Source organism: Mesitornis unicolor, unplaced genomic scaffold (genome assembly GCF_000695765.1).
Source record: "Mesitornis unicolor isolate BGI_N332 unplaced genomic scaffold, ASM69576v1 scaffold9451, whole genome shotgun sequence".
NCBI lineage: Eukaryota > Metazoa > Chordata > Aves > Mesitornithiformes > Mesitornithidae > Mesitornis > Mesitornis unicolor.
In genome coordinates this window covers 6757-19995 of record NW_010164440.1, presented here as the reverse complement: position 1 = coordinate 19995, position 13239 = coordinate 6757, and the positions used below count along the sequence as shown (strand labels likewise).

At 37.6% G+C, this 13239-nt stretch overlaps 1 protein-coding gene across 1 annotated transcript in view; it reads right to left on the bottom strand.

The window, feature by feature from the left end:
• Nucleotides 1–59: 59 nt before the first annotated feature.
• LOC104548330 (adenylate kinase 9-like) overlaps nt 60–13239 on the bottom strand; it is a gene marked incomplete at its 5' end in the record, with an annotated part of 18085 nt that continues 4905 nt past the window's right edge. Inside the window, 10 exons of the mRNA XM_010194320.1 lie at nt 60–250; nt 3704–3818; nt 4334–4436; nt 4518–4616; nt 5380–5549; nt 6075–6271; nt 7468–7688; nt 9202–9348; nt 10512–10713; nt 11680–11893. Of these exons, the coding sequence (XP_010192622.1) occupies nt 60–250; nt 3704–3818; nt 4334–4436; nt 4518–4616; nt 5380–5549; nt 6075–6271; nt 7468–7688; nt 9202–9348; nt 10512–10713; nt 11680–11893 (1659 nt within the window). The remainder of the gene's footprint in view (nt 251–3703; nt 3819–4333; nt 4437–4517; nt 4617–5379; nt 5550–6074; nt 6272–7467; nt 7689–9201; nt 9349–10511; nt 10714–11679; nt 11894–13239) is intronic.

Genomic DNA, 13239 nt, shown 5'->3' with positions numbered 1-13239 from the left:
TCCTGGCGTTAATCCGAGGAAAAGCGGGGGTGGGGGAGGGTAAGGTACCTTCCTCCGCGCTACTGCAAGCCGTGGCCGCCGTCCCTGAGGGCCAGGAAATCCCGCAGGCTGCTCTCAAAGCCGAGGGGACGGAGGTGGGGGCCCGCCATGGCCGCCCCCAGGTAGGGGAGTAGCTGGCAGCGCTCCACGAAGCGCTCCAAGCGCTTGCGGTAGGCCTGCCGCACCGGCGCCGGGCTCCGCGGGTTGTACGCTGCAAGAGGTGAAGCGGGGTTTTAGTGTTCCGCGTTAGCTTTGTGGAATTACGTTACAGAAATTTTAAAGGGGCTCCAAGTCTACCCCTGGTGTTTTTATCCTCGGTACGGGTAAAGCTGCCCTGGGCCGTGCCCGTTGGTACCATCACCATCCCTGTTTAAAAGAGGGGTAGATGAGATGCCAAGAGACATGGTTTAGTAGTGGACAGGTTATGGTTGGACTCGATGATTTTAAAGGTCTTTTCCAACCAAACAACTCTGATTCTATGCCAAACCAACCAGAAATCAAGTCTGGTGTTTTAGACGTTTCTAGCTCCAAAAGGATAAGGATACTGAAAAAGATAAAGGCTTTTGTGAACAAAGAAACAGCAAATCTTTGCTCAACTGCCATCACCTTCTTGTACCTCAGGCATGAGGGTCTGGGGATGCTCCAGGCAACGACAAGTTTGGGTAATGCAGCGCATGCCCTGAAATGGCGCTGTGATAGACCAGGCTGGCACTGGGCTGCTGCGTCCTTGGCACAACCATTCTGTGACCAAAATGCTTTGTCCATAAGAAATCAAGAGCTGATGGATAGTTCGGAGGAGGAAGGACATGTCAAGGCCAAGAACTTCACAGTGAAGATAGTATTTTTCCTTTCTTTCTTACCTCTTTGCCCTGAGCTGTATTTTGGTGTACGTTAGTACTGAGTGTCAGCCTTCAGAGTATTCTTCATTATTTAAAGAGAAAGGAGTGATTTAAGACAGCCAATTCATAGCCACTTTTTTCCTGTGGGTGGTACTTTATTTGTCATTACAAAACCTGGACAGCATGAAGAACTATGCTATGAGACACTTCAGCCTTCTGGCTTTAAATTGTAGACAACTGTGTTTAACAGCTTCCAAGGGATTTGTCAAGCATAGCTGTACATAGAGGTCTTAGAGGAGTCAAGTTTGAAGGGCATTAAATCACTCTAGTGATGTATGGTTTCCTAATCCTTTTTTCCAGGAGTAAATCTCTCTGCATTTATGATTTATCACCTGTACCTTCTTGGATACTGAAAGCAACCCAGTATTGCTGTTAGAAAAGCTGCAGAAGCAACTAAACCATTGTTTCTTGTCACCTATTTAAATGTAGGATTAGAGAGTGACATAAGTTGAAGATGAGAAAGTCTTACTTAAGATAAAAATAGAATGTAAAAAATTCGCAAGAGACCACAACATGAAGCACTTTGATCAAGCTTTTGGTCAAAAAGTCATAATCACAGAATCACAGAATATTAGGAGTTGGACTGTGACTACGCTGAAGAGATGCACAAGAATAAGTAATGCTGTATTGACAAAGGAGATTTTTCAGTGTACTGGAATGCTGTATCTCAAAGTTGGAAGCTGTTCTGTTCAGTATTAGAAGAAATTAACTTGTTTTCCTGCGTTCCTATGGCCAAACTATTTATCCCTGCATAAGAAGAGATTTGTGCACTTGCATAACCTTTCGATTTCATCATCCAGCACTGATAGTGATTTAATGATGCAGTGTATGAGCAAAGCATTCCCGTTGTGGACATCGTTACATTAGCAAAGCTGTGCTAACAATAGAATGAAAAGTCTTTATGGATGAAACAAACTGCAGTATAAAAGCAGTTTTGCTGGCTTAAGAACTGTACATTTATACAGGGGCTTATCACGTGCCTACGCTGTTCAGTGCTCTTCCTTAACAAAGCTATGCTAGCAAAAATCTGTGGTAGTCCAAGAAAATTCTGGCAGGCTCTGGAAACTGCATGAGGAAACACAGGATGTGAAGAACTTCAGACAAGATTGCCATTATCTAAAAGAATAAGTAAAAGTTTGAAGTAAAAAAAGGCAAGGTAATGTTCAGCCACTGAACCGGTTGGCTTAAAAAACTGGTGGGTTGTAGAAATGGCAGTCTTGCTTCAGAAATCTCTAGCAGTACTGGAAACTTCACAATGCTACAGCCAAACTACAAGCTAGGCTGTTGAAGTCTTGAAAGCTGGCACTATTTAGGCTGATTGCAAACTATTAAAGATTATTAGCTGCAACTGCTATCTTGGACTGCAAAAAAACCCAAACAAACTGAAATTCTAAAAAAAATAGCAAATATGAACGGAGGAAACAAAGCTTGAACAACTTTCCTCAGTGAAGGAGTAGTCCTAAACTCCAGTAGCTCCACGAGATGTTTTACTTTATCATTAATTTGTTAGCTGAGTACAAACCACCTAATTTTCATTTTGGACTGTTTGTTATGGAGAAGTAAGGGGGTTGATTAAATAAAAGAGGAAGTTAAAAATAATCAACATACTCTGAAACACAATATTCAGATCTTCCTGCATAATTTGACAAAAAAAGCAGACTTATAAATAACATTTAGTTTCTCTGTGCTAAAACTTAAAAATCTAATTAACTCTGGATGGATATCTGTTCTTTCACATGGTGTAACTTAGTGTGTTGATACTGAGCCCATGGAGAAAAGGGCATTTTTTGAAAATCACAGGTGTTCTATGTGTACTTAGGCTGTTTCTCAATACAATTAGACCTCCCATTTACGTATTTGGCTGATTTGTTGTTGGAAATGTGTATGATCAGAAAGTTGTCTTCACGTTATCTGTAAGGCAAGGTTTGTTAATAAGTTTTGTTTGACCGCCTGATACAGTTGAAAAAAGGCAAGCATTCAGGCACTTAACATTCATAGAATCATAGAACGGTTTCGGTTGGAAAAAACCTTTAAAGTCCAACCATCAAACCAGCCCAAAGTCATCCGCTTGTCTTTTGAACACCTCCAGGGATGGTGACTCAACCACCTCCCTGGGCAGCCTTATCCAACAACCCTTGACAACCCTTTCAGTAAAGAAATTCCTCCTAAAATCCAACCTAAACCTGCCCTGAAGCAAATTGAGGCCATTTCTTCTTGTCCTGTCACCAGCTATGAGGGAGACGGACCCCCACCTCACTACCTGAAAGGAAGTTGTAGAGGGCGATAAGGTGTCCCCTCAGTCTCCTCCAGGCTGAACAACCCCAGCTCTCTCAGCTGCTCCTCCTAAGACTTGTGCTCTAAAGCTTCCTCAGATACAATTTTGGCAGCCTTTCATTACAGTAATTTTAATCAAATTTTAAGACAATTCAGACTGTCTATGACTAGTTTAAAATATAGTACCACTTAGATTACAGCATTTTACTTTCTATTTAAAAACTCCAACAAGGCATGTTGGAAGTGTTTTCAAGGCCATCAGGTTATTGGTGATAAAATGTCATCAGAGTCTCATGATTTGTGAGAGATCACTTACCTATCCTCCCTGCTCTTTACACATTTCTAAGAAACTTGGCAGTGTGTACTTAAATCAGTATATAATAGTATTTTCTCAAGTTGCACATAAGAAAATCGGCTATCAATGCTGTATTGGATGATTTACTGCATTTATATAATTCGTTATTAGTATAGCGTATCATTTTATACGTTACCTTTTAAATGGCAGGCAACAAAGAGCAGAGCAGTTTTTTTTACACTTAGGAATGGAAACTTTGGCTTTAAGCAGCCTACTTCACTCAGAGCTTTTATTAAAGAAGTTGCTAGTCCCTAAAGAAAGAAAAAAGAAAACCATTACAGAAATTGAGAACAAAATAGTTCAAAGACTGATCCAACTTGGTGAATTGTAGAAGATAACAAATAGTATAAAATAGGGAGGGAAAGTGACCATAAGTAATTTTTTGCTTCATATTCATGTCTCAAAATGTAACCAACTATCCTTAAATTATTCCAGAGAGGCTTGTGTCTATCCTGGTGTTAAAAAAATAAAAGCAAAATGTAATCTTACAAGATATGATAAACAGGAGTCAGAAAATCCATCGTATAATATTGCAGTTTATTATTCCCCTCTGATGGTCTTGCTTGTATTTTTTCCATTAAAGCTGGAAATATCTATTATTTTAAAGCTTTAAAATATTCCACTCAGTTGTAAGTACGGAATTTTTAATGTAATATAAACCTATTAATAAACATAAGACTCATATTGCATTAAAAATGAAAGAAAATGTATGGGATCTACTGTACATTGCAAAATCATACTTTAAAATAGAAAAGCAAAAACTGGCCTGTTCAACGTATCCAGCCAAAGGAAGTGCAGTGAGTAGTATTGGCTCCTTTATTGGAGGGAGTTTACGTGGAAGCTTCAGATTGCAATACTTCTCTGGTAACCTAACCAGATAAAAAGTAAGCACTCTCAAGATGTATAAAACGTGGCAAGATTAAAGGTTAAAATACAGTTAGCATATTCACCTCATAAACTTCAGAAGTTTTTCTTCGCTTTCAAAAAGATATATCTTATCTCTATATTTTGCTGAATACTCCATGTTGCCAGGCACCAAAGCTTCATATCTGAAGAGACAGAGCAATAAAGACTATTAATTCACAAGAAATCTAAAACATCCTTTCTGTGGTGTAAGTTCATGAGCTACTGGGTGCCTTTTGGTAATTTAGCTAGTACAGGAACTACAAAAAAGTAGCAATTGGATCATCCAAGTCTCCACCACATGACTGATACTTACAAGGCTCAAAATCTGAGTCTCTGCCTCTAAATCTGCTTATTGAGGGGCTTTCATAGTGCTTCTTTAGGGCTCCTCTAGTTAAAATGCCAGTCATAGTTGTTTAGGAGATTAAGAAGGGACAGCATAGAATTGACTGTTACAGTTCTGCCTTGATGAGAAATCCCTGCACACTGAGGAAATCAGCGGGACTTCACAGTGGAGCTTTATGGATCTCTTATAAAAACTGTAATAGCTAGTTTTGCATCTACTAAGGTCTTGTGAGATTTGTTTGAACTTTTGAAGGCTTACAACAGGGAAGACTCAAACTATATCCAGTTGGTCACAGCAAAAGACAGTGAGGCAACACAGATCCTTGTAGAACCTGTAGCTCTGAGAGTTTCAAAAGGTGATTTTACATTGATTTCCAAAGCCACAGACACAATATAAAGAATTGTAATTCTGTCTAAACCCTGAATGCTATATAAAAGTTCTTTGAAAGTATTTCCTCATTAATGTATTAATATTTCTATGAACGCACTATATTACAACACATTATTTCTGTTCTATTAACATCATAGTCTGTAGCTCAGATTATGAAAACCTCAGTGCTGTACCTCTGTTTGCCATCCAGGTAAGTGACTGGACAGTATCCCTGCATTTCAGCACTTGCAGGGAATAAGGCCTTCACTTCTGCCGCAGTCAGTCTCTTTGGTAGCAGATCTGGGGCTGGGAGAGGACGAGGTGCCAGTGGTGGCACATAAACCTCTGGTCTGCTCAAGAATTTCTGAAGAAAAAGAAATTAAATGTTTTTACAGTTAAAGAAGCACTGTAAGACTTTTAGTGAAACTCCAGAGGACCTGCTCACACAATGTAGATACTTGTTTCTTCTACACCACTCTCTTAGTGTTTTAGTGCTGCTGCTGCTCTCAGGTAAGTAATTTATTTTCCAACCCACTCTCAGTTGAAGTCACTGCTATCTGCCCACCATCCATCACCATCCATTGCTATTGTTAGCCACTGTCTACCCCCAGTCTCCCCAGAACAGATGGAGAATGGAGGAAATGCTTGTTTTTAAATGAATGTTTGTTCTATGACAAACTCTAAGAGGAGCTTTGGTTTGAATGGACTCTCTGCTGCATTTTGTCTCTGGATGTTTGATTGCAGAAGTATACAGAGCAAAAGCCTGGACACTAACAACACTGGTTTAATTCAGATTACATGTTGCTTGTTTCTGTATGGAATCAAAGACTCTAAGCAGCAATGTTCCCTCTTCCCGTACTCCCCTCCCGAAATGCTTTTTGTCACTTACATCCAGTTCTTCTTGAGAGGCCATTTTGTAATAGTGTCCTCGAAATTCTGCAGCAAACTGCAATGAGGACGTTACAGAGCAGTCAACCAGCTCACCCTTTTCTGCAAGGCTGACAGGACAGTACTGGCCAAACTCCCCCAGCCAATGCTGCAGCTCCTTGGGAGTGATGCATAAATCAGCAATGCTGGCTGCTTTTCCTGGTAATAGAAGTCATTAATAATAATGTTTTATTAATGAAAAACATAAAAAACCCCAACAATTCTCTTCAGAAATGTTAAAGTTTAGAAAATATAATTCCTTATGTGAAAATTATATGAAATAATAACAAAATAACAATTTTTATAGATTGATATTAAAATGAAGTTGCAACACATTTTACCAATTAATTTTAATAACATTTATATAGCACTTAAGAAATAATTACTAATTATGTGGGATAAGATGCTTATCTTATTAATCTGTTTTCCTTGGGACAGTTTTATTTATGATTTATTGTTTTATTGCTTTGTGTTGCTAAGGAACATTTCAGCTACTATTTTATTTCTTTACATTTGTGAAAAAGAGTACAAGGTGTGATGAAAGCCTCCCCTTTATTCATCCATGTCTAGCAAGTGCTGTAGTCTATCTGGATGAAATATATTCAAAATCTTAAATATCATATAAACTCCAAACTATTTAAAAATTATGCTTTTCAATCTTGATGTGAGAAAATTAAATGTATTTTAATTTTTTTTTGCTTATGACTGCAATTTTTAAGAAGGGTGCAGCCACAGAGCTGTGAAAGTTAAAACCAAAAGTTGAATATAAGATAAGGAGGTCTGTCTGCCCTTCAGAGGAATTCTAGTTAAACTGTACGAGCATGTTTAAAGGGCATATTGAATCCTGACCAATGCTGACACAGAAAAATTCAAGTGGGAACTGTGTCATTTTAGGCTAAAGTAGTTTTCTTTCCACAGCACAGAAATTAACTCAGATGGCATATTTAACCTTAATTCTGAGTTGGTAATTAACATTTTCCCCTTTGCTCTTTCTCCACTGACACTTAAGTGAAGCTGCAAGTCATAGTTTCTCTTGTGTACTTTGTGGTATCCTTTGTGATTTATCACCCAATGTTGAGGAATATGCTGTGTCCCATGAGACCTCTGACTTCTCTCAGCTGTTTTCTGTCACTCTGTTCCTTGGACGATGGCCTCAGACTGCCCTGGAGTTCTTTTTTGTCTTTGCTTCAAGAGATCTCTTCAAGATCTCTGCGAGTGAGATTGAAGAATTTGAGGGCACATATGTGCCCAAGAATTAGCTTCATGCAAAGCAAGTTAAAGTTGAAATGCACTCATTACATTGCAGCTTCTTAAAGAAATTAATATTATTTTGAGAAACTTTGTTTTTCTTTTACCTTCTCTTATTCTTTCCAGGTACGTCTGGATTTCTTTAACAGCCACTTGAACTTCCTGCAGTACTTTGTTCCAGACCCACCACTTGCTCCGAAAGGCATCAATCACACACCAGTTCTGATGCTCCTTCTTATAGTAAGTCCTAATTTCAGCAATGTGCTGTTTATAGCAGGAGTTTTTAATAGCTAGAATCTGTGAGCTGTTATGTTCAGGGTAGGGAGGTCTGAAGACAATGAAAAATAACACTGATTTAAGTCTGAAGATTAATTTCGTTGAACTTCTGCTTATTTGACACTGTAGAGCTTATTTGAGAAATACAACTTTCTTATTAAGAATGTTACTGGTTACATATGAAAAGCAGCATACTTCTGATCAGACAGTTATGTTCAGAAACAACAAACAAAGCTTTTGCTATTTATGTCCCAAATTCAACTCAATGATTTTGTAAAGGATTTTGAAGGTATTAGCTCATATTAACTGACACACGTTACTAATACACCATTAAATGGGACCCTAGACAAAATGCTATGAGACTTTTAAAATGCAAGTCAACTGTTTATTGAAAAACAGGCTTAATTTTGAATTATGCTGTTGTTAGAAATCAGGGAGTAGCCATAATCCTTGGATATATTTTGAAAACTGTCTGTCATATTTACATGTACATAAATGAAAATAATCCGTCTGACCTCTAAAAATATTATGCAAGACCAGAAGAGCTATTTTTTACTAGAACATAGAAGCATTTCCTGTTCTCGTTCTTAATTTAAAAGATGGCAAAAAATTGTAAACTTCTGTTATAAGAGGATTAATTTATCTGTAAGTTGAACCTTTCAGAAACATCTGATACTGCACATTTGATTTGTATTTAGGCCTATGAAAAGTAATTAGTTTGGTATTTAAAATGAAAAGGTTCAAGTAAATAATTTCAAAAGACAGCATTAATTTAATTTTTTGCAGTGCAAATTGTCTTTAGGCTTTCAGTAAACAATTAAGCATTGTCCTGATTACTTGATAAAAAGAAAGAGACGAAAGAGACATGCAGTAATGCTCTAAACTCTCTGGAACTTCTTAGAAACAATTCCTCTAATGAGAACCAGGTTCTTATACAATTTAATTTAAGGTGGATGTTCTGTTCTGTTGAATTCTCTGTCCATTTATAAACTACTTACTGCTCTTCCTCAAAAAGAACCAACAGCTTTAAACAGAATATTTATCTCCTTAGAAAAACAAAGAAGGGAGCAAGCTGAATTGAAAGGTTTAGATGAATAACTCATGAATTGTGTACGTTATTAAAATATACATTACTTCCATCTTTAAAAAAACCCTCCGATTAAGAATTAAAAGAGAGCTTATTAGATGAAGTATCAATTTCCCTTATGATGATAGTAATAGAATTGGAGAATAATAAACTTCAGCAGCAGGTACGGTTTCATTAAAACCAATTTCACTAAGCAGTGGATGCACAGCACTGCACATCAGTGCACTCAGTCCTGCAGTTGGGAGATCTGGCCAGAGCGTGCCACAAATTCCTTATGTCTCGGTCTCTGGTCTATGGAAATCAAAGCATTAGAATGTAGAGGGACTGGTGCCCATGTCTTTTCATATGTGGATTTCAGAGACAGCTGGGTTATGCACCAAATTAGATACAGCCTTTCTGGGTATAGCACTGAGGCACATAAGTAAAGAAATGAGAATATTGTGTGGATAAAAATATTGCTATCAGGGAGCATCACTACCTGTCTGTGCTTTCCTCATCCAACAGTGCTCTTCTGAACACTTCCTTTGCATCCATTTCTAATTCAAAGATTTTCACTGGAATTATCCTAGCTGATTCCAAGAGGTTTACTTGTTTTCTTGTTACAGGATATCCATCAATTACAACTCTGCATACAAACAAAAACAGAAAGACAGTTTTCCTAAGATGTCAGTTTCTAATTAACCATTAAAACTAAGTATATTCCTAGTACATTCTTAATAGAGACAAAAATCTACACCCACGCTGTGAAGTTATTGCTGTCCTGACTTGATAAACACAGTCTTCACTTCTAGGAATTTATAATCAATTTTTTTTAAAAAAAATCAAGTCGATAGATTAATAGTAAAGAGTAAAGGAAATACACACAGGGCAAAAGGTATAGGAATGTAAGTGGATGGCTCTGAATTATAAAAATAGACTTCAAAATTTTGACTCAACAATCATTCAGAAACATAATTTTAACTATGATAAATCTCCGTTTGGATTGGGAAGAGTGGTCTTCAAAGTGAAAAGTAAAATTATTTACAGTACTTGAAGAGTTTTTTTAAATCAGATTGAAGAGGAAATACTTTTTACATATTAGGCAGTATTGGGGCAAAATATACTGAAACAATATTCCAGTATTTAACATGAAAAAAAAAGTTGAAAAATTCTGATCTCAAGCTCAAATAATTTTCAGATATTTTTCCAGAATTGCCTTTCCCTATAACAATTCTCCTTTTTGGGGAGAGGAGTTGAATGTCATGAAATCATGATCATGAAGCTTTTTAAATCTGTCCAGTTTGGAAGGTGTTTCAGTGTTGGAGAAAGGGCCTAGGAAATCAGGATCACATATGAATGAGGTGGAAAGACTCAGTGGTTTTGGTTCCTCCTGAATAACTTCAGTTGTTAACAAAACCGGAAAAACCTTCAGTACTGAATCAGTCTGCATGACCAAAGAGAATCACATGTGTCCAAGTTGGTACTGGAGCTGGTATAAGAAAGAGAAAATGGTAGTTCTCAAAGGACAGTAGAAAATACTGGCTTATTGACTGAAAAAATGTAGCTGTCATAAAGCATATTACATGGTTTCACTGGAATATACTTACTTGAAAATTGCAGAAAATTATGCTTCAGTCTGGTTTCCCATAGTAATGTGAAGAACTTCCTTTTGTACAGATTATTTTCTTAATGCATAAACCACTGATGTTTTTTAGTAAAATTGCTTTACAGTGATAACATGGGAATCACTGCCTATGAAGGGACTGGTACATCTTGAAAAAAACCCTGAAACCCAAACACGGCTCTTACCCAGTGGTATTACACACGTGATTCATCAGCGCCACGTCTAGAGCCTGGACAGCCAGTTCATCAGGTACGGTCAGGCCTTTGTGAAGATGTGACTTTAATGCAAGTGCCAGCTCACTCTCGGGCTGATTGTTTAACACCAGCCGTAGGGCATCTCCCATGCTCAGGTGCAGTAACCCATATGCACTTGCAAATTTCTTGGCAACTGGAAAACATTTTGATTTCAACACACAGCTTTTACATAAGTAACGTCACAACCTGGCAGTCTCTTAAAAATATGTCCTTAGTCTTAAAAGCTAACTGCTCAGCTCATTCCTTGGGTCATTTCCAATGCATAATCTTGGTAAGTGGGTACCTAACCCTGCTTAGGCCCCTAAAGGACTTAAAAGTTTGCATATGTGCAGAGCATGCCCAAGGCACTAACAGCATTCAATTCAGCCCAAACCTCAGCAGCAATAGTCAATATTATTACAAAATATCTTAGAAAATATGCTTCCACTGCTGCCTCTTTAACAGAACAGCCTAGCAGTTAGATCATTTATCCAGGAAATGGGAAATATCTTTAAAATGTCCTCTTTAATATGAGATAATTTGACCTAATCTCTTCTTTTTTCTAACACCGTTTTCGAATCATAAAGCTATGGTGTAAGCTGAATTTTCTCCTCCTTCAGCCAAAAGCAGAGACCTGTGGATTGAAAGAGTCATGGAGGAAGAAGGAAGAAGGAGAGGGAAGAAAGATGGGAATCTTGGGTTTTTTTTAAATCTAGAAGTTTGGAAACAGACCGGGGAATGTAGAGTTTTGGGTTCTGGACCTTAATCCTAAGAATATTTCATCATTTTCCATTAAATCATATTGACTGAAAGAAATAAGAAACAATTAGAAAACAATCAGAAATAATACAAGGGATATAAATAGCGTAAATCCAGATTTTCTAAGTGCCAGTCCAGGTCACTAAGTTCTTAAGAAGCTGGGATAAAATCCAGATGGACAATGCATAAATATGACTGTAAAATGAGACACTAGAGAATGTAACTGAAGGACTCTATGCCCAGCAAGAAAAGCAGGAAGACCAACAATATTGATGGTTTATGATTTTTTAATAGCAGTAATGACAGATACAGCTTCCGATGTTAGATAAGGTTTTGCTTTATAAATAGTACTGGCTCTCACCTGTAGTCTTTCCAGATTTTGGAGGTCCCACAATTGCAATCTTAACTGGCGCAGCTGATTTAGGTTTTGGCTGACGAATATATTTGATGGGATTTTTCATAAATGTTTCTTTATTTTTTTTACTTGAAAAGAAATAAATATATCGTCGATGGATTACAGGAAAGACTGTGTTTTCCTGGCTTTGTGGTGCCTTGATTACCTCTCCTTCACTTAGCTGTAGCATACATAAAATGGGAAGCAATTGATTAGGTTTGTCAAAGCCTCCTCTCCCTCTATCCTACATAAATGGCTCTATACGCAGGTAGAGGAATACCAACTGTATGAAACAAGCCATCAGAGTATTCTGAAATTCATATATACGGACCTATTATGTTCTCCATGTCTGAGAAACTTCCATACATATGCAGTTCTTGTACAAAAAGATGAACATTGAAGAGAGAAAGAATATTCACTGTTTCCAGTAGGTGGTACCATAACACTTTCTGTCCATCATGAGTGTGTAGTCAGAGAGGTATAACAGAATACTTTTTTTTAACTTTTAAAGAATAAAGAAAATAATCTTATCCCTTTGTGAATTAAAACCACATATCTGCCTGGCAGTAGAAGATATACTGAGAATATTGTATTCAGCAGAAGTCATGTACAAATGAAGAAAACAGAAAAGACTATCAATACTTATATTGAGGTGAAGTGTAAAACCACAACAAGGCAAGTCAAAAGAGCTTTTGATAGAATATGTACACTACTGATAAAATCTTTTCAAATGCATCAGACAGCCCACTAGAAAGACTGTAGTGTTGGTGGATTGTTGAGTTGTAAGAGGAGCACTAATGGCAGAAATGGCTATTGCAGAAATGCTAAATTAATTCCTTGCAACACTGTTCGCTGTGGGAGAACTTGGTCATGTCCCTGTTGCAGCCCTTCATGGAGGAATTGCCTTAAAAGATGTTTTAGAAAAAACTGTTGACATCTGTAGAAAAAATTGCCCAGACCAGATGGCATTCACCTTACAGTTCTAAAGGGACTCAGAAGTTAAATTGTTACTGACTGATGTGTAACCAATTGTTTTTGTTTGCTTTCCTTCCACTAAAAAAGAAAGTGGAGAAAGTAACTGTTTTTTGAAAAGGCCTCTAGGGTGGATCCTGGCAAACATAGTCCAGTAAATCTGACCCTGTATTTAGCACGTTGAAATATATTAAGGAAAAACACCAGCAGTTACAGGCATACATATGAAATAATGGGGAAAAGCCAACTCAGTTTCTTGTAGAGGGAAATCATGCCTCACAAATCTATTAGTATTCTTTGAAGGAGCCAGTAAATATATAGATAAATTGCAGTATGAGATGAGACTGCTCTGCTGCATGACATTACCTTGCCAGACCCCTCTCTGATTCTTGGGTTCCTATTCCTGCATCAAGTCAGTTCAGGGTGCGTGCTCTCAATTTATAAGCTGTCAGGAGGAGTCTGTTTTACTGCAGATCTGCTCCCATTCCTCCCTCAGCTGAGCATTTTTATTCTCTGCTTATCTAATCAGTTGCATAACTATTCCGCCCCCCCCCC